The sequence below is a fragment of the Dipodomys ordii genome, unplaced genomic scaffold (genome assembly GCF_000151885.1).
Source record: "Dipodomys ordii isolate 6190 unplaced genomic scaffold, Dord_2.0 Scaffold96, whole genome shotgun sequence".
In the NCBI taxonomy this organism is placed as follows: Eukaryota; Metazoa; Chordata; class Mammalia; order Rodentia; family Heteromyidae; genus Dipodomys; species Dipodomys ordii.
Genome location: NW_012267312.1, coordinates 287,688 through 309,477, shown reverse-complemented (window position 1 = coordinate 309,477; position 21,790 = coordinate 287,688). Strand labels below are relative to the sequence as shown.

The window sequence follows — 21,790 nt, the reverse complement described above, 5'->3', positions numbered from 1 at the left end:
CTTCTGTCCTTTTAAGTGAATGTGCTATGTGTTTGCCTTTTGATCTTAGAAAATTGGACCTGCCAGTCTTGCTGTCTTCAGATTATCATGTATCCACAGTTCTGTTTTCCTGTAAATTAGTGTAGATGAGTATTATATTTGCTTGAGTGAACAATATTATGAGATTTTCAAGAGATAATCCTGGGCATGCTTTTTTTAATTGCTTTCTATATTGTTTCTATATATCCTTTCAGATAAGAAGCTATTCATTTTGATTTGTCACCATTAGGAAATACAGCTTTGAATGAAATTAGCATTGCAAGTGACTGAAACCAACTTAAAGGTTCACATTATTTAAACCATTGAGAATTTATTTAGCCCAGAAGTTTTTGCAAACTACAAGTTCGACCCTGATCCAAGTTTCAATGTATCTGAAAGGTAGTGCCAGCTCCACTTTTTTCTAAAGACTCGATTGCATAAGGTTTAAGATGATATCTTGAGTATCTATATATGAATCAAATCAAATGTAATCAATTACTCCCAACATTATATTTCAACCCCATTAATAGTACCTTTTGGCTTTATAGCAATATAAAATTATAAAATATATTTTTAATTCCTTAAAAATACAAAACAAAAACATACAAATGATTTTATCTGCTCACAATATTGTGTACATTTCTTTCAACAACTAATTTTTCTCAATGATTTATGACAGAGAAAGTGAGTAATGCAAAAATATGATTTCATCTGATTTTCCTGATACTTTCTTTTCAGAAATATCTCAATTGTTCCAGGTAAATGACATAATATGGTTGTCCCTTTAATGATATATTTTCAAATATCATTTTAATACAATTTATAAGTTAAATTCTTCATACGACTGATAATGCCTACATCCTGTTTCCACCCGATGGTAAAATCTAGGTGATTTTCTAAACCAAAATGTCTGTATCATTGAAGTTGACACAGATAAGTTCAAAGCTGTGGTTTATCTTTGCAGGATTAATCTATTTTTCATGCAAGTATGTTGCTACTTGTATGTGTTAAAAAGTCATCCTGTGCTGTCTGGGGTGAAGAAAGATGGGAATAAGTTTTCTGAGAACTAATAAGCAATACTTGGGAAACATTTAGGTCATGGTTCTCAATTAACTCTGGAGAGTTGGAGTAATTTACCACCAGACCTCAGGAGAGAAGGGATGAAAACCTCTTCAATTCATAAATGAGTGAACAGCAAGCCAGTAAATTTGCATTGAAAATGTTTTCTTTTATTTCAAATCAAAGACCAACTAGGTATTTTCTTCTTCTTTTTTTTGGGGGGGGGGGTCGGGTCGTGGGGCCTGAACTCTGGGCCTGGACGCTGTCCCTCAGCTCTTCAGCTCAAGGCTAGTGCTCTACCACTTGAGCCACGGCGCCACTTCCGGCTTTTTTCTTTTTGCTTATGTGGTGCTGAGGAATCGAACCAAGGGCGTCTGGCATGCAAGGCAAGCGCTCTACCACTGAGCCACCTTCCCAGCCCCTAGGTATTTTTTTCTATACTGGGGGTAGTATAATATTTTCATATATGTTTTTCTATATGTGTATGTATTTGTATGTTTCAACAATCCTGCTAATATTAAAGTGACAAGAGGTCACAATGAATGTCAGGACTCCGTAGCATGGTTAACCTTCTTTATACTTTTCTTTCACTACAACGAATATATCTGAGAGAAATGGACACCAATATTTGTCCTCAGAGTTAGAAACACTTCTCTTTTTTTAGTATGCAAAGTATATAATACCAGTGCTGTCATTTGTGTACAACCTTGGGAAGTCATTACAGTTCTCTCAGAATCAGATTTTCCAACAACAAAATGCAAGCAGCCATCACGTGCACGACTTTATCTAGGTTCCTTATTTTTATGAAAATTAATTCAATTAGTAAACCTCGTACTGCGCATCCATCATTATGCTTTGAGATAAAGCTCAACTAGATTCTTTCCATTTTGTTAATAGGGAAATACAAAAATGTTGAAGATCCATCTATCACTTGTTAGGCAAATTGAGGTAGAAATTCATGAGTACAGTGTGATATGTCACAGATTTGGGGTACTGGTAGTAGTACAGATTGTTTATAAGAACATTGTAACTATAGATAAATTTTTACTATTTGTCTATTCTATCAAACCTGAATATGTTAAAAGGCAAGTTCTACTTCTTTTTAAATTCTGTGTCACCATTATCATCCTGGCACATAACAGGCATAAAATATATGCATGTATTAATTTATTAATGAGGTGATAATAGGCATGTGGTAAAAGGAATGAAATTCATAATTAAATATAAGCTGTTTAGAAACTGAGTCATTGGGAAAGAACAAAACATCTAACTGAAAGTATATCAAGGAAAAGGGAAGCAAACTGTAGGAAACAAAGTACAGTGCAATAAATACAATTTTGGTTTTTTAAACAACAAAATGTAACTTAATTATTAAAAAACTCATAGGGACTATATAGAGACCATTAACTTAACAGGTTAGAACTGGCCCTTTGAGTAATGTTTAAAGATCAGGCACTGGTAAGGTGATTATTTTTGCACATAATAAAGGACAAAAACCATGATCCTGAAATCCTTTCCATAAAAATTTCATAGGATATCATAGTAATGGAAGTGCAGATAAAGTAGGAAAGAAAGATTTTGAGAATTTTACCCAGTTACTCCATGAAGATACAGGACACAGATGGAAGTATTATTTAGTAGAAGGCTGAGTGCTATGAATTTCCTCAACTTTTGAGACTTACATAAGTATTTGGCCCAAAGAACTTTCCATAATAGATTTAGCCACATTTTTCCCTAAAAAGAATTCAGTGTGTTTATTACTGTTGTTTTGTTATGCATACACTTATAAATCTGCAATATAATGCACTGAGAGACTATTTTCCATCTAGATATCTAATGGTAGACTATTATCTGTATATTAAGAGCTTTTCAGCCTAACTTTACAAAGTAGCAAGGTTCCTTTTCTCTTTTCTAGCAATTATGTTCTTGGTTGAACTGTAAGATGTGGATGATTTGAACTTCGTAGGAAATCTAAATTAGGCTTAGAACTTTTTTTCCAAGACACCATGGTCTGTGTGTGTGTGTGTGTGTGTGTGTTTGTGTGTGTGTTTATGTTTGTGTGTGTGAGAGAGAGTGAGAGAGAGGGAGAGAGAGAGAGAGAGAGAGAGAGAGAGAGAGAGAGAGGGAGAGGGAGAGGGAGGGAGGGAGGAAGGAAGGGAGAGAGATCAGAGTTTACTTATCCTGAGTTTATTGATAATTAGTTCTTTGAAAGAAAATGGAGATGCTCAGCTTTCAGTGATTTACAACCTTCTTGCACAGTTCTATCTGAATGAACACCTTCTTGGGCATGTGTAGGTTTATATTAAACTTCCTAACTCTAGCACTTCAACAGATTCTTGATAACTTGTAATAATACCAATCTCTGTTATTGATAAATCTCCTTAGAGAAAAACCAGAAGTATGGTAGGCCTTAGTTCACAATTGCTGAGTGTGAAGAGTGTCCATCCTATCTCTTTTGGAGATCACAGTCAGTGCATGTGGATGCATAGTTCTTCACATGCATTCCTTAAGCATAAGGAATTATTTACCATGAAACGAGCAGGTCAGGTTTTCCAGGATCCAAGTTCTGTGAAAGTAATTAATGTCCAGAAATTTTATTGGAGACTGCTCTCAGGTTAAACACCTGTGAGAAGAAATGAGGAAAGGGAACCAGATAGGGCAAAAGTAGAAGCCAAGCTTCTGTGCTGATCTCACCACAGTACAATTAACATGCCCCCCTCCTCTATAAAGAGTTAGGGGAGCCCAGCAGATCTGACCTGAGTTGGAGCAAGGGAGATAGGCAATTATAACCCACACATTAGACCTGTGCCAGTCCATGGGCACAGCCTGCTTTGGAAATGAAAGAGGACAACTTTGCACTAGGCAGCTCTCTTTAACTGAGGCCAAGTCTCAAATAATGCTGACAGGTGAAGACTATCAGCCAGCAGCTGAGGCAAGAAATGTTTCCATCCAGAACAGAGATCTGAGCAGCCCAGCACAGCATCCTTCTGCAGAGTAGGTCTCAAAGTTTTGTTGCTAGCAGCAGTGATTCTCAAACTGTAAGATATGTTGGAAATGCCTGGAATGTTTGCTGAAAGTCAATGTACCAGACTTGACCCACAGGATTTCTGATTCAGGAAGTCTTTCTTGAAGCATGAGAATTTGCTTTACTAATATGTCATCCCTTGATGAGGCTTCTGCCACTGGTCATTGGGCCTAATTTGAAAACCATTGTTCCATTCTACCTTATTTATAAATGGAGAATAGAGCAGAGAACCTTATGAATAGAATAAAAAACTTATTAAATCATAACATGTCTAACTCCACCAAGTTCAGCTATTTTTGTGCATTATAAAGCTAGAGTAACTGATGGTTAAGCTTTGTTATATAAAAGATACTTAGCCAATACAGTATATTCTATTTTAAAGCATTATTACTATATCTAATATCTAGTCATTGTTGCCTTTAATATTCAACCACATTTTCTCCAGGGTTCATATAGTTTAATAACCTAGACAAAAGAATTAAAAGTAGTCCATATTCATGCCCTTTTGTTTTATTCAAAACCAATCTTTTATTCCTTATGATTTTCATTATTTTTGTATTTTTATTTATCACATAAACCATTCAAAGCCATATGGTTGAGGAAAATTAAAAACTATGAGATATATTTAGGGCTCTTTTGAATGCAGAAATATGGAAATTAAATACTCTTGACTCATTTCTAGTCTAGACTTGGCACAATTAAAATTTAAGGATTCAGTGTACATGCATTGAACCCAAGAGAAAGGTTGTTGTCTACAAAACCCTCTACACAAGCAGTAAACAACACTTTCATCTACAAGCAAAGAAGTTTGTAAAGAGCTGATTTGAAGAGATTTTTTGCTGTTGTTGCCATTGGATTTTTTTAAGTACTTACAAATTACAAATTTTTTCAGCTTGATGTCATCAATATTTAAAACCCAATGGTTATCGTTGAGGAAAATCAGTGCCTTACTATCTTGAAAATTTTACTTTTTCCCCTCAAGGGCTTAATTTACAAAGCAACCAACTTTCCAAAAGCAATCTCATTGTGCGGATAGAACTCTTTTATCTGATTTGTATACATTGCATTTTACAAATGACCCTTAGAAAGTTATTTACTGGTTACTACCTCTGGAGTCAGAAGGTGAGTGGTGTTTCTTCTTTAAGGACAGAGGAACTAAGATGCACAGAGAGCCACTCATCATGAAGATGATACAAATAATAAAATACACAATACCTACCTGTCTCTTCTGTCATAGGAGAGTTTCATACTGTGCCTTTGTTACTGTTTGAAATTTGATGTTAAAAAATTCATTGATGTGTATCTAGTCCTGCATTTCTCTTCTGGAATGTGACAGTTTATTTCTATCTCAAATTTGGGAGCTAGAAACAAAGTAAGCCTTGCTACAAAGTGGATAAAATTACCTCAATTGCGGGTCAAAAATTGTTGGCTGTTAACCGGGGTTCAACCTGTAACTTGATGCCCAGTTGTAAAATTAAGATTTCAGGGCCATGGCAATGGTGCTGAATGTTTAAATCCTGATAAATAGATGACAATGTCAGTATTACTCCTTGATTGATAGTGTGTCAACAAATTAGAAAAACCAGTAGTGCAGATTAGCCCTTGAACTTCTTTGCTCTAGCAGAACATGGGTGCTACCTTTCAGCTCTTCAGTATTAACATTTATTTAAGGGTTGATAAGTAGTTTCGTGCAATGCCTACTTTTTCTCCCCAAGAGCTGCATTCTCATAAACTTCTTCTCCCCTCCACCAGTTAATGCAGAAGAAGATTTTATCCAGTTTGAGCATTGAAACTACACTGTGAAAGACTGTGTGCTCAGCAAAAACCTCACTCATGATGAATAAACAACTCTTCCAGGGGCTTTGCTGCCGCTGGCTCCGCAGGAGTTGTTTATTGCCTGGTTTGCACATCCCATGATAAAGTTGCTGCTGAAATAAATTGCAGTTTTGCATAATTATTGACAATCACATCTTAACAAGCAGTGTGTATCATATTGGAGTGTTCCATTTTTTAACATCCATTTTTAGCTGTGTTTAATCCCAGCAAGTGTTTGTGTAGTAATAGAAGACAAATAAAGCTTTTAACTAGAGTACTAATTTCCTCATTCCAGACAAAATTTACCTGAATCTTTTCAGATGGGACTGTTACTACCTTAGACAATTTTCCCTCCTGAGCTATTATTATGGAGATGTTTGCTGAGGGTCGATGTGTATACATTCACAATATATACAGTACATATGTAATCAGAACCTAGGAAATTGTTTTTAGACTTTTATGTCGTTAGGGAATTTCATATTTAAAACTAGAGGAATGAGACAATGGGATGTGGGAGAAGGAGATAACATTTTTGAGTAAGTCTAATGAATTACATATGACATATTCAACATTCTCATCACAGCAGTAGCTATTGTAGCTATGAAAAGAAAAAAAGAAATTCAGAGAGGTTAGGAACTTTTCCTGTCACATAACTGGTGAGAGACATTGGGAACTGAACCCTGGCCTGTCTGGTTTTGAAGTCCCTACTTTTTCCAATAAACTTAATTTTTCTTTTGGACAATAATCTCAGTTCAATGACTATCAGGTGATGATCTAACAACCTAAAGCAATAGTACCAACAAACCTAGTGCTATGTAAATGGTCTCTATAAAATGTCGGGGATTTTTCCTTGTTAGTCTTTTTTCCCTTTTGCTCTCCAATGACTCCTCGTTTTCTCTCTACAGTATTCACCTTCAATTCTTGATTAGCAATCTCTTGAATTTTCTCATTGCCTGTTTAATCTTTGTTTCCTGCCTCAGGGCAACATCAAAAATAGGGATGGTGAGGGACTTTAGGGACTTACATATAATGATTAGCTTCAACTTTTGCAGCATATTAAAATAAGATTTCAAAATTGCCCAACATAAACTATACAGCTGCAAAAATTACTTATTTTAATATACATATATGAAATTGTAAAGGTCCAAAGTTCTGTGTGTGTCTATGTGTATGTGGGTGTGGGTGTGTGTATGTGGGTGTGGGTGTATGTTTATAGAGGGTGTTTATAGACATCTGACATTTTGACTGGTTAGTTTTGATTGTTAGGATTTTATTTTGTTATTGTTATCCTGGTTATGATTTTTTATTATTTCCATCTCTTTCAGTTTTGTTTGTGTTGCTGGGATTGGAATTCAAACTTTTGAATGTGATAGACAAGATCTCTATCACTGAAGTGCATGCCCAGTCCGCTTGCATATGTGTGTACACATGAACGTGCATGCGCGAGTTCATACATGTGCACGTGCATGCTTGGATGCATGCAGATGCACATACTGGTACTGGGACTTGAACTCAAAGACTAGGTGCTGTTCTTCAGCTTTTTTGCTCAAGGCTGGTACTGGATCACTTAGAGCCACAGCTCTATCTCCAGCCTTTTGGTGGTTAATAGGAAATGAGAGTCTCATGGACTTTTCTTCCTGGGTTAGTTTCAAACTTCTATCCTCAGATCTCAACCTCCTGAGTAAGATTATAGGGGTGAACCATTGGAGCCTGGCTAAGGTTATTCGTTTTTAATAGATATTCTTGCATGCCTTCTCCCACGGAGGTGCCTTGAGGTCAATGAAATTATGGTAAATAGCATTCTAGCCATTGCTTAAAGGGAATACTTGAGCAAGAATGCATCCCTGGTCTTTGGGCTTCACTGGAGGCCCCATTCCAATACTTGAGAACTACATTTAGCTATTTGTTCCTTTGCAGGGTGAGTGAGCGAGAGGCTGCTTTGGAAGAAACTCAGAGATTACTGCAACAGTTCCCTCTGGACCTGGAAAAGTTTCTTGCATGGCTTACAGAAGCTGAAACAACTGCCAATGTTCTACAGGATGCTACCCATAAAGAGAGGCTTCTGGAGGACTCCAAGGGAGTCAGAGAGCTGATGAAACAATGGCAAGTAAGTCAAGCGTTTCCACTTTAGCACTCTGGTGAATCCATTTCAACAGTTCTCAGCATTTATACTCGTAATTGATAAGCTGGGGACAGAATAAAGTACTTGTTTTATACTGGCTGATACAGTTCTGCATTTGAGCAAGGAAAAGGCAGAAGGAGAAAGAAGAGTCATTTATGATTCTGTTTAATACCCTGATCTTCTAAAAAAAAGTATGTATTTTTTGAGCAAAAAAAAAATACTTGCAAAGAAAACTAGAGGTTTGGTCCAGCAGAAACTTCGCTCAGACAGAGAAATAAGTTTGGGGTTGGTTTATTAAATTGAAGAGGTTGCCATTTTTGAGTGTTTATTTAATATTTTACAGGGAAAGCATCTGTATGAATTGTCTGTTTTATTTAGCGTTGCTAACTGAATCAGTTTCCCTTCATTACTTTCAAATACGTTTTGAAATGTTAATCTGGCATTTTGTAGTTTTCTTCCTAACATGATCTGTGAAAATAAAAATGAGATGGCTAAATTTGTCATAGTTAGTGATCAGACAATTTTCAGGCAATTGTTTTTCCTAGAAACAAAAATTCTTACTATAAAGTTCTATCTGCGAAAACAGTAAGAACAGAAGTTCCAGGTAGTTTTGTTCAAATGGTATCATTGTGACTGTCATACTGTGCAGTTCATGGCAACTGCTAAGGTTTTTCCTCAATAATGGATGTAATTTTCTTGAAATCTCATAGTTTGGTGATGTGTGTACAGTTAGTTGTCTGATTTGACATCAGACTTTATTAGTGTTTCAGATATTGTTTGATATGTTAGAATAGTAGGAATGTGTGAACTAATGATTATTCTCATATTTTCAAACTGAGAATCCAAGAAGTAAGAGTATATCCAACCTTAAACACATAATCCCCAAATGAGATCACAGCAAGCAAAGTTTCTTCCTCCCCTTTCCTTGTTCTCCTGTGCCTTTTGTTTCATTTTGCTTTGTTTTGATATTTGATCTACTTTGTTCCTCTGGAGCATTGAGTGGGTGACAGTGAGGATTTATAGCATCTTCAATTCATCATTCTTGCCTTATCATCTTTCTCTAACCCCACTTGCTCCTCCACAATGCATGCTAAATTTGTCCAAACCTTTGAAGGTAATTTGTCTGAAACAATACCAGACTTTATCTTTGCACAGATCTCCCATGGCTTGTGATAGAATGTAAAAACAATGCAAATTGAGATTTTTTTTTCCTCCCTGTCAGATGAATAACAAGTTAGACACTATGCTGTTGCAACTCATTTGGCTTATTCTGTTTCACAAATAAAATTTTATTTCACCTTATAAATGTTCATAAAGGCACTGTAGAATTTTAATTGATATATGAGTTCACATTTTTTTCATTGCCATGGTAGATATGTAAGATTGGTAATGTGGACTTTTCAGGAGATTACTGAGAAAACAAGGAATATCCTAGTTACTGAATTAAATATTAGGAATTTAATAAACCTCTCAAAATAGCAAGTAAATCTGATTAAGGGAAGAGATGTAGCTACTATATCTTATATATTTTATATTTATATTTGTAAGAATGTGCAATGAAAACTCACAACAAACATTGAACCCTTTTCTATAACTTTCTGAGTACTAGAGGCAGAAGAAAGAATCTCTGAAAATATGGCAAGGGCTTTTTACTGCCTCAGCTTAAATGTGATAAACTGTATTTCATTTGTTTGTTTTCTTAATTACTTGTGAAACTGTGTCTTGTTACATAACCCATGCTGGGTTCAAGTTCACTAGGTCGTCTAGGATGGCCTCTTTCTCATAATCTGTTTCACGAACTTTTTGACTACCGGAACTGCAGACATGTGCCACCAAAATAGTCTCTGTATTTGTTCTTAAAACCCATATAAAACCTTTGTAGAACCAGGTATAGTGATGCACACAGGTAATTCCAGCACTTTGGAGGCTATGGCAGGAGAGTAGCTTTGGCTACACAGACAGCCCCTATCTTAATAAAAAAAATTCCTTAAAGTTCCTGAAATCCTTCATACAATGTTTTTTCCCTTAACTATACTACCATTAATTAAGATTTCAAAATTATTTTTAAGCAAAGAGATTGCCCCTATTATCTCCAATAACATTGTGTTTTCTATGAATTGCAATAACCTGGTGTTTAAACTACATCTTACAAATAGCACCTATATTCAATTCAGAATTTTGATTAGGTTGAATAATTATATTTTGACCAAATGTGTTAAAATATAAACTACTGGAACTATTGATTATTATTAATGATATATTTCCACTGATAAAATATGAGTGAAGAAGCAGTGGGTAAAAGCCACAAGCAGAAATGTCAAACTGGATTGTTTCAGCTCATGGAGCTATTAGGCTCCCCACCTCCTCTGTAAATTTTTACTTTAAGTTAAAGGAAAAATTTTAATACATAAGAAGGAAAAAAACCATCATGGTATGTATTTTTCTTTTGTTTTAAAGAAGCTCCTAGTACTGTATTCATTTATTCATACCATATAGCAAGCATACTTCCCATTTAATAAAATTAAAAAGCTGTACCTAGTGTTTCACAGGTGTAGTCCCAGCTACTGCAGATTGTGAGGCTGGAAAGTTGCATGAGCCTGGGCTTTCCTAGGAAATGTGGTGAGATCCTAGACAAAGCCAGAGCTCTCTAAAAAGATTTTGGTATATCTTTCCACCCAACAGCATACTTTGTATGAATGCTAGTGAGAGAGGGTGAATGCTTTCTCTATAACTGTCAACTCGTTGGTCTTTATATGAACACTGGCTCTAATTAGTCTTCTTTCTTCTTATTAATAATCAGTCCCTTCACTGGGTATTTAATTCTCCTAGCACTAATCATAATTCATAGAATCTATAAGCATACTTGTGTCATGAATATATGTTTCCTGAATAAAATTAACTTGATAAATTCCACTCTGAAACACATTAGGGTTTCCTTATATGTTAGTAAATCCAGTTGTTTTCTGTTTTCTGTTAAAAGAAGATTCTAGTAATTGACAGTACTTTCGGATGAAGACATTTTTCTTTTCAATATTATTACTTCTAACAATAACTTGAATTTTAAGCCAATAAACTTCTATAAAATATCCTATACAGACTGAACAATGCTAGTGAACTTTTAAATCACAAGTTTATCCTCAAAGTGAAGGTCTTTATTTATAGTTCATTCTTTTTCTGACCAAAATAATTTCAGTTAGGAGATAAAGATGTTCATGAATCAAGGTTCTAAAAGCAAACCCTGTGTTACTAAATGATAATAGAATGATCCTGCATCTTTGCAATTTCACAAGTGTTCTGCAAATATTAACTAAATCCAAGCACCCCTGAGAGCTCACTGCAATGCCAGCTTCTAAAGAAGGTATGTAGGTGTGATATAGTGGGGAAAAGATGGTCATAAAATGGTAAAATTATGATCGTATTTTCAGCACAAAGAGCTAAGAAGCAATTAATATTTGAAATTCCTTCATCTGTGAGCTCGATCGTGCCTCAGGCTATATCATTCAATGCACTGCCTTCATTAATTTCATAGATCTTACTGATAACTCTTCTCATATTCCCCCTTTATAAAAATTCTATTCTATTCAACATTCTCAGAGAGAGGTTTGAGCAACTGAATTGTACCTTGGTGTAGATTTATAAATCTAGTTATCTTTGATTTCTGATACATTTCTGTTGCATTTGATTTCTGATACTTCTCCAATTCCAGAATTGGAGAAGTAGCTTTTTCAATATTTCCTTTATTTTGTTAGTGTAAATTAATGGTGCAAAAGAATTTCAGGGTGATATTTCACACACAAAAATACTGTACATTGTAGAGTTCATTCCCATCGTTGTCTCAACTCCTGTGTCTCCCTCATCCTCAGATAACCCCTCAATTACACTCATGCTTTTGTATGTATGTATGTATGCATACATGTATGCATGTACACATATATGTATGTATGCACATCTCTATCTATCTATCTATCTATCTATCTATCTATCTATCTATCTATCTATCTATCTTAGGCAATTCTAGGTTGTACATGAGAGAAAAAACCTGTAATCATTGTCCTTCTGAGTCTGACTTACTTTACTCTGTCTATTTATCTGACAAAGTCATATGTTTATTCTTCAGTATGGCTGAATAATACTCATATATATCACATTTTCCTTATCCACGGATCAACTGAAGGCCATCTATGCTTATTCAATAACTTAACTACTGTGAATAGCACTACAAGAAACATGGGTATGCAGGTGTCTCTATTGTATTCTGACAGACATCCATTCAGATAAATGCTAAAGAATAGTCTTGCTATGTCATACAGTATTTCTATGATTAGTCTTTTGACTATTGCTCATAAACATTGTAGCATTCTGGACCATGTTGCCATGGTTTTATACCTATGAAAACATGGAGAAATATTAGTTGAATGTATTAAAACCTTTATACGTCCTTTGCTAGATTTTCCCATTTCATTAGGCAGTTATCTGGATTGATATAAAGGAAGCACTAAGTGTAATAACTTTGTCATTCAGCTGTTGGATTCTGTAATTTTATTTCTATAGCCATAGGTAGGAAGACATTGGCATATTGAAAAGTCAATTTTGATAGCACCCAATAACCATTGTCTTTTATTCTTCATAGAGTTTTTGTGAGGATCCTAGAAGGCAATAAATATAAAAGTATGTTGAGAAATGCTTTCTTTAAGTGAAAGGTCCTAATTAATGTTATGAATTACCATTAGACAAAAGTCAAACTGAAGCTGTAAATATAATGTTTCCCTCTTAAGCATCAACGGATCAAAGTTACATTAAATAATAAAGACGAATATTTGCACATTTTATAATTGGCCAAGTAATTTTTATTTTCAATTCCTAATATTGTTCTCACCAAAATCCATGATACTATATTGTTATTTTGATTATCAGTGTATTTTGATTATCAGTATAAGTGAGCTGAATTAGGGCAACTTATTTATTATTACTTCCTTGAAAATTAACTAATTTGAATTTTTAACACTCCAGATTATAATGATCATTATGTGAAATCAAACCCTCTCACAATAAAAATTACTTTTCTGGAATTAAAAACATTATGTATTTAATCAGTTATTCAGATGGATAATATTCATATTTAACCCTTTTAATAGTTGGAGCCAAACAATGTGTGCTAAGTGCTTTGCCTGCATGATATAATGTCAGCAAACCCTTAATAGAGATGATAAATGAAAACTTTGAAAGGTTAGTTAACTTCTTGTAACGTCACACATCTATATATAGAAGAGTCAGTATTTGATCTTCAGTTTGATCATCTGGTCTTCTATTAATCCAATCCTATCCATTACTCTACACCAACTCATCATTCAAGCACAGGCCCAAGATGTTCAAAAACAAGTTTTTTTGTTTTTTTGTTTGTTTGTTTTTTGGGTCCGGACGTGGGGCCTGAACTCTGGGCCTGGGCGCTGTCCCTCAGCTCTTCAGCTCAAGGTTAGCACTCTACCACTTGAGCCACAGTGCCACTCCGGCTTTTTTCTTTTTGCTTATGTGGTGCTGAGGAATCGAACCCAGGGCCTCAGGCATGCAAGGCAAGCGCTTTACCACTGAGCCATCTTCCCAGCCCCCAAAAACAAGTTTTAAATAATTTACTTCATAGGAATGTACTGGTTATTGGACATACTTCTGCTTCCTCAACAGTCACTTTTCCTTTACCTTTCTCAAGCAGGTTTTTATATCTACCTTGAAACCAGTACACTTATTTATAAAATCACCAAAAGATAATTGCAAATATTACCCTAGAAAGTGTGCATACTGTGATTTTCCACTATGTTATACTTTTTAAAAATGTCATCTTTTGACTAATCAGAATGACATGTGTTTGCACACACCTGTGTGTACATGTATTTGGGCATACTAGTGTTTGAACTCAAGGCCTTATAAGTACAAACACTTCAGCACATTCCAAACCTTTCTTGTTTTTCTGATGGGTTCTCATGCTTTTTCAAAGGCTAGTTTTAGACCATGATATTCCCACCTGTATGTCCCACTTAGCTGGAATTACAGGCATGAACCACTATGTCCAACTCATTTTTTGAGATAGGATCTTGGTAAAGCTTTTCCCTGTGCTAGTCTTGAACCTCCATCTTCCTATCTCTACCTTTTGAGCAGCTGAAATTACTAGTGTATGCCATTGTGCCCAGTCATCTGGAGATTGTATATATACCTCTCTAACTGCCCATCCCTTCCTCTTTCTTTTTTTCAGGACCTACTCTAGTTATTATTTTCTCTTTTCAGTAATCTCATTATTTTCATTTGTAGCCAATCACTAGTTCTGAAATATTATCTATATGCTAGCTATTCTACCAGAAACACTCTTCTACCCATCTCCTTTAAACCAATGATTTGAGAATTTGTATCTGTTTTTCAGTATTTATCCTATATTTCTTACTGGATGTGAGACATTTCTTACTCAAATGTCACAAACTCAATATGACAGCATGAATTCAATATGACCCAAATAGGCCACATTTTAATAGCAAGTCATTGTCTCCTATCTTGCTATTTATCACAATATCATCTCTTCAGTCAGGGAGATTTCAAATTGCATACTCATTTCTACATGTTCTTTTCACTTGCCTTCTTTCCAAGTTCATTTCCAAAGGCTATGATTTTTCACCCCTAATCTTATACATCTTCTTTCTCTAGCCCCCTTATGTTCACCATAATTAGTTATTATCACCTTTTCCCTAACTCCACTCACTCCTGTCTACCAAATGCATCACATTAACATTTTGAATTAAACTTCCTAAAATATAACTTGGGTTGTAACCAAAATATAAATCATATGAGGGGAGCGATTTCCTTTATTGATTCACTCTTTAGTCTCATTACCTGAAATGGTAATTGCATATGGTAGACTCTCAATCAGTATTGGGCAATGAATGAAAGAATATGACTACTCTTGTCAAACACCTTTTGTGACTTCTCAAAATATTTAGTATGCTCTAGAAAGTTCTTCACCTGGCTTTCAAGCATTGACCTCAAACCTTTTTGCAATATTATTTTTAATTTTCCTCCATGTACCTTCAACTCCTTTTCTGTACTTTCAACTGTGAAAAGGAGCATTTAGGCAGACTACATGTATGTCTGTTGATGACCTTGGTTATTTTCATGATGTTTCTTTTCTTCATCTGAGTTAGCCCATATACTATCCATTTTTCAAGGAGAATCTACATTCAAACCTTCCCTTATTTCTCAAATTTCCCAAGCTGGAAGTCATCTCATCTCCTTTGAAATTTCTGTAGGCACTTCTCTTTACTGTAAATGAGTTTTAGTGCTTTCTACTTCCTATTAGAGAGGCTTAGAGGATGATGTTTAATAGTGTGAGCTTTGAAGCTTGAGTGCCTGTGTTTAAATCATGATTCTGGTACTTACTGACCATGGACACATTTCTTAATTGCTCTCAGATTACATAGGTATAAATCAAGGGTAATGGCAGCCACTACCCTTCAGGTTGTTATGAGGGTGATGTGAATTAATGTATATAAAGTGCATAAAGCAGAATCTGCAATATAGTAAGCATCCAATGAAAATAGTATTATGCCATTACTGTTCTCAGGCTATTCTAAAGTAATATTTAATTTTATGTAAATACATATATAAATATATATATGATTTGGTATTAATTTACTTCACTATAGGCACCTTGAGGGCACAATCATTTTTAAAATTTTGTGTGACAAAGTATTGGCTATTATGAGTGTTGGGATTTCATTTTAAAATAGACTTGTAATCTTTAAGAGATTGGCTCCTTTTTTCAAAATCTCTTTAAAGTCTTCATAGATAAAGAAACCTTAATACACTATTTTGAGAATAAGCATGCTATAATAAACATTCAAAAGACATGCTTATTCTTTCATAATGACTTCTTGAGAATATAAATTGACTTGCCATTTTTCAGTTTCAACTAGAAATCAAATACACTTTGGTAAAAGTAATTATTTTTCCCCAAACAACCTGAGAAACATGGGAAATCAAGCTTCTAGATATGTTAATAAAAGTAATAAAATTATTTAAAATGCATTCTACAAGGAAGTAAAATTGTAGACAATGGAAAGGCTTATAGTATTTGAGACTTTCTTTGTTAGCCATTAGAACCTGATTAAGGCCCACCTATGTTCAAGTCTTTTTTCTCCAAATAAGAATTTGAAAAGTCAAGAAAAGTTTGACCACAGAAGAAGTCAGAGTTTTATGTCATTTTCTCCTCTTCTCTTCCTCTAACCTCAAAGAATTTCAGATTAGCAGACTTTGGGAGTAGACCTCTGAGGCCAAAAATGACATTCCTTCATTTGATAGCAATTCTTCCTTTAGGGGTAGAAAATTCTGAAAGTACAGGAGGGTAAATGAAGAGGATGAAAGGTGAATATGGACAAAATGCTTTATGTACATGTGTTAAAATTAAACAATAAAGCCTGTTCAAATTGGTTTGGGAAGAGAGAAGTACAGATAAGGAAGATTAATGGAAGGGTAATCTGATCAATTGTATGTATATATGGACATGCCAAAGTGAAATCCCCTTGTACAACTAAGTGATTATAATAAAAATGTGTAAAATTTTCTGAAAGTAAAAAATAGGCATAAGAGAGGAGACAATCAAAGAATCTTCAGTGCTGTATTTACAAACTATTTTAAAAAGAAACCATTTTAGAGTCTCTATTATGCTTTAGTAATTCTGATAATAACACCTTTTAGGTATTAGTCAAAGATTAATAATATTCAAAATAATTTAGATTATCAGCATGTGATTTTCATTCCACATGAGGTCCATTTGCAGTTTACCTGGTTTTCTAAATTGCATTAAAATGAAACGTCAAAAAGTTCACATTTTTTTTCTCGTGTTTAACAGCATCAATCTTTAAAGAAAAGTTCTTAAACAAAGGTCTGTGCATAAGTCAACCATTCCCTGTAGAGGTAAAAGAAGTCATTACACCTGATTATGAAAGGGAGTTTCATGAATACAAGAGACGTAAATCATTCCCCACTGGAGATCATATTAGTCTAGTAGAAAGAATGTCTATTTCCTGATAGTGAGAAAAGAACGAATTACTTTTGTTTGCTTCTGCATCTGTGGTTGTCTTTGAGAGATCTGTTAGCTTGTTGATTATTATTATTATTATTATTATCATCATCATCATCATTTTAACTTAAAAGGACCTGAATCTTTACAAATGTAATATTTGCATTTTCTAGAAATTTCAAGTTTTTCCTTCCTCGTGTCATTTCACTTCCAATACCTTTACAAATATATTATTCTTTAGGAGTTACTGAATAACTTATTCTTTGCCAAAAGCAGCATGTTTCCAGCTCTCTTGAGCCAACCATGTTTTACCTCAATCTTTTGCTCCCAATTCAACAATCCAATATTGAATTCAATTCAAGGCTGTGACCCCAAGTAGAATGAGACCTGGATATTTATGAGTCACTTGATCAGGCATTCTTCCCAATGATTTACTCCACAAAACCTATTTTTAGTCTTTATAGTAGTTTATAGATGGTTGAAAAACTGTTGTACATTGCAGTTTTAAAAACTGAAATGAGGGGCTGGGAAGGTGGCTCAGTGGTAGAGCGCTTGCCTTGCATGCATAAGGCCCTGTGTTTATTCCTCAGCACCACATAAGCAAAAAGAAAAAAAGCCCAAAGTGGCGCTGTGGCTCCAGGTAGAGCGCTAGCCTTGAGCTGAAGAGCTGAGGGACAGCGCCCAGGCCCAGAGTTCAGGCCCCACGACCGGACTCCCCCCCCCCAAAAAAAAATGAAATGAGTAGAGATAGCAATTTCACCTACTGTGGAAAAGCACTGACATTTTTGAGGAAGCAAATAGCTATCATATAAAATATTTTTAATATTTAAAAAATATAATTGATAAACTAATTTTCATGACTCTTCTAGCTAATGCCGATAACCAGTAGCATTAAGAGAGCCTTTTTTTTTCTATTTAATCTATCTCCTTCCTCTTTCTTTCTCTCATCCCTACCTTCTCTTTCATTTTTTTCTATATCCTTTTCAAGTGACTTTCATCTAGGTAGAAAATGAATTTCACATCACTGTACTTTTCTTCAGGATCTATTTCATTCACCAAAAAATGTCCTTTCTGAATTCCTTCTCTCATTTACCAGCCATCTGTTGAAGCTACACAATGATAGAAATTATTTTCTTAAAGGTACAGAACACTGTCTTGAGGAACAGGTGGCATTCAGACAGTAAAATGAAAAATAAAATAGTATATGTAAATATTGTAGACATTAAACTTAGTGCAGCAAGCCAACACAAAAATATACTTTTTGGTCACTCATGTGAAACAAATACATGTTCATAGAGACAGTTCATTGTAGAGATTTTCAGTACATAAGGTGAAAAGAGAATGGAAAGATTCTTATTTAATAGATTTCTGAGTTTTATTTGGGGGTTATGGAAAGTTTCTAGAGATGGATGGTGATGATAATAATGCCTAATGTGAATATACTTCATGCCAGCAACTGTACAGTTAAAATAGTTAAAATTGTAAGATTTTATGGTATATATTGGCACATTAGAAATGAGAAAGAACATGAACTACCAAACAGCTCTTTGATGAAGAATTTTTATAGAAATAATATGGTATCAGAAATCAGAAAATACTTTATGCCAATGCTAACCACTAGTCTGCCTATGTGATCTTAAAGAAATCAAATGATGTTGGATATCTTGGATTTATTTTCTAGAAAACTATGGAACTAGACTAAATGAAGGGGTTTTTCCCCCGTTTTCATGTTACTAACATCAGCTTAACCTGGATAGTGTACTGAAAATGTACCATGTCAAAAGCTGAATCTCTAGGGATGGACCAGGGAATCAGTATAGTCCTACACTGACTTATATTTGAGAACAACTAAAGTAGATGCTGGCTTGAGGCCTTTACATTTCTGAAATTGGAGAAATTTTGATCTTACAAGGCAGATTTTACTTATGCAGAAGAAAGAAATGAAGAAAATAGACTTTCTGCTTGTATTGAAGATATTTGTTTATTTTTATCTCCAAAGACTAGCCAATCAGGAAAAAATATTGTTTCTTCCGCCCTCTGTTTGGGGATAAACAGGATAAAAAGCTGAGCCAGATGGTACCTAGAAGATTTACATTACCATTCTCTTTCTTTATTCATTTGCATATTATATAAAACTGCTCATGCCTCCATCTGAGCCATGATCATTAATGTTATGATCTAATGGCTCATGACATTAAATTATAAACTTAGCCTAACATGACCAAATTACAGCATTAGAAACTCTCCTTATTTTAGTTTATTCCTGTAATTTTTTCATAATTATGTTTCAGCCTTGATTTAGAGAATCTTCTATCTTCCATAAATATATTTGTTAAGGTCTAAGTTATGATCAATACTCAAAAGCAAAGTTAAGAAAGGAGAAAAAGGTTTGATTTATGTTTTAATGTTTTGTTGGGTGGTCATAGTACTGAAAAGTTCAGTGTAGAACTGTATGTAAGATCAAAAAGAAGGAGAGTGATTAGATACTTATTGCACACACTTGATTGATGGTGAGAACCCTGAAAAGGAGCCATAACCCCATCAGCTATATTTTAGTAATCAATAATGTCCTAACCAAATTTATGTCTCTTGAGTAAACAGTTTTATATGCATAACTTGGTCTTCAAAACTCCTTCATATATAGGTTCAATTTATTAAGGTTACAATCTTTATTTTTCTCTTAACAAAAGTAGAATGCCACCAGAAAAAAAAGAGAAAAGATTAAGTTGGAAAAAAAGATTAAGTTGGAATTCTAAGGAGGGAGGCATAATAAGAACACACACACACACACACACACACAGACACACACACACAGACACACACACATGAGATGAGATAATAGTTTTTCTAGATGTGTATTTATGGTTGAGAAGTCACTTGGCTGCAAAGTGCCTCACTAGGAGTCTAATTCTCATGATGTGATATATTTTGTTTAATATTGGAAAAGAACATAAATTTACCTAAACTCCTTAAGGGCAATGTTTTATTCTGATGCTCATATAACATATACTCTTCAAAGAAATAATGAGTTTGGTGGAAACATAACTTGTTACTCTAATACCATGGCATGCTCAGCTTCCTCTACTAAAATCGTTTCAGTCTGTCTATACTCGCATACATTGTAAAAGATTTCCTCCAATAAAATATGGACTTTAATTCTGTATACAAGAATCTAGGAGAAAAAGGAGTAAGATTATTTATTTCTTATATTGACTAGCTGATTAATCACTGGCAACAGTACTAATACAACAATCACCTAGCTCAGGTAAATATTTTGGTAAAAATTATACCCTAGAGAAGTGAGAAATGTAAGCAAAGACACATGCATCATTAACATGTTCTTCAGTATATTATCTGCTCCAGAGAAGCTGGTATGTAATTGTGGTAGATTACGGTTTGAAGCCATTAATCTTTATGGTGCATTACTGAGACAATGACTAAGTAAAATAGAAAACAAACTTTACTTTTCCTAAATACATAATAAATATTGGTATCATTTAATATAAAGCTCTTGTTTTATTTATAATAGTTCACTATCACACATAATTTTTGAAATAATCAAATGTCCCATGTTCCTGTCAGTCATTATCTTTTACTTGTACATCATAAATGCACTGTATTACTGACCACCAATCTTAAATTTATAGAACTATTTCGATACTTGGTTAGGAGGAGGGGGAAATGATTAGCTACCCTCTTCTGTCACCAAAGTATTGCATGAGAATGTATTTCATTTTATTACATCATGCCTTGCCCTTTTGTGAGAGATAAAGATAGTGTACATATGTATCTATTTAACCTTCCTGATATGAAATAAATGATATGAAATAATAAATAATGATATGAAATCACTGTAAATACCCTTGTGATTTGACTTCATTGATATAAATATATATATATATATATATATACGAAATTTCTTTTTCAATATATTATGCAATATTAGAAACAGTCCCAAAATTGTCATGGATTTGTTATTACTATTTGTTTGGCAACATCATTCAGACTACACCCAGAAATGTAGCTAATAATAGTAATAGTACTCAAAATAAGAATATTATAAAAAGATTTTAATAATACTTTTTAATGCCCTCTTAGTAGATTATTCAGTATTTCCTCATGTTTAGTTCCTGAATATAAATCATACTGTCTATGCAAAAACAGATGTCAGTTGAAGACAAGTAAGCAGTGGATTTGCCTGACAACAATCTTTTTATATATTCACACTTTATCTAATATGAGACTTCTCCATTTTTGAACTTCACATATTCTTTATTAGAAATTAGGGGAATGATACAAGAGAATAACATTATTTGTTCTGCCACTTTTGGTCAAGTCAGATTTGAACCTTTCATATGCCATTGCCTAATGAATTCAGAGACATTTGAAAAGATGACCATTAATATATCTTTAGAATGAATTAGAGGAGTACTTTAACTCCCATTTCCTGCCTAGAGAGCAGGAAATGTTTTTTTCTCTTCTCCATTTCTCTTCTCCCTGTTATACTAAAATAAATCCTTGCTAAAAGTTTTTTTAATGAATTAGAAGCATAAACTACTACCATGGGAATTCAGTCCAGTTATAATCTTTATTGCTCCCAGGGAAGACGTAGTACATTTTAAAATGTCACAAGTGTGAGTGCTCAAAATTCCAAGAGATTGATCCCTTTCACAAGGCTTATTGATTTCATTGA

At 34.2% G+C, this 21,790-nt stretch overlaps 1 protein-coding gene across 1 annotated transcript in view; it reads left to right on the top strand.

Annotated features, from left to right (window-relative positions):
* The window catches only part of LOC105993437 (dystrophin-like), a gene marked incomplete at its 3' end in the record, with an annotated part of 1,816,642 nt that overhangs the window by 1,514,776 nt on the left and 280,076 nt on the right, over nt 1-21,790 (top strand). The window contains 1 exon segment of the mRNA XM_013026710.1: nt 7,835-8,024. Within this exon segment, the coding sequence (XP_012882164.1) occupies nt 7,835-8,024 (190 nt within the window).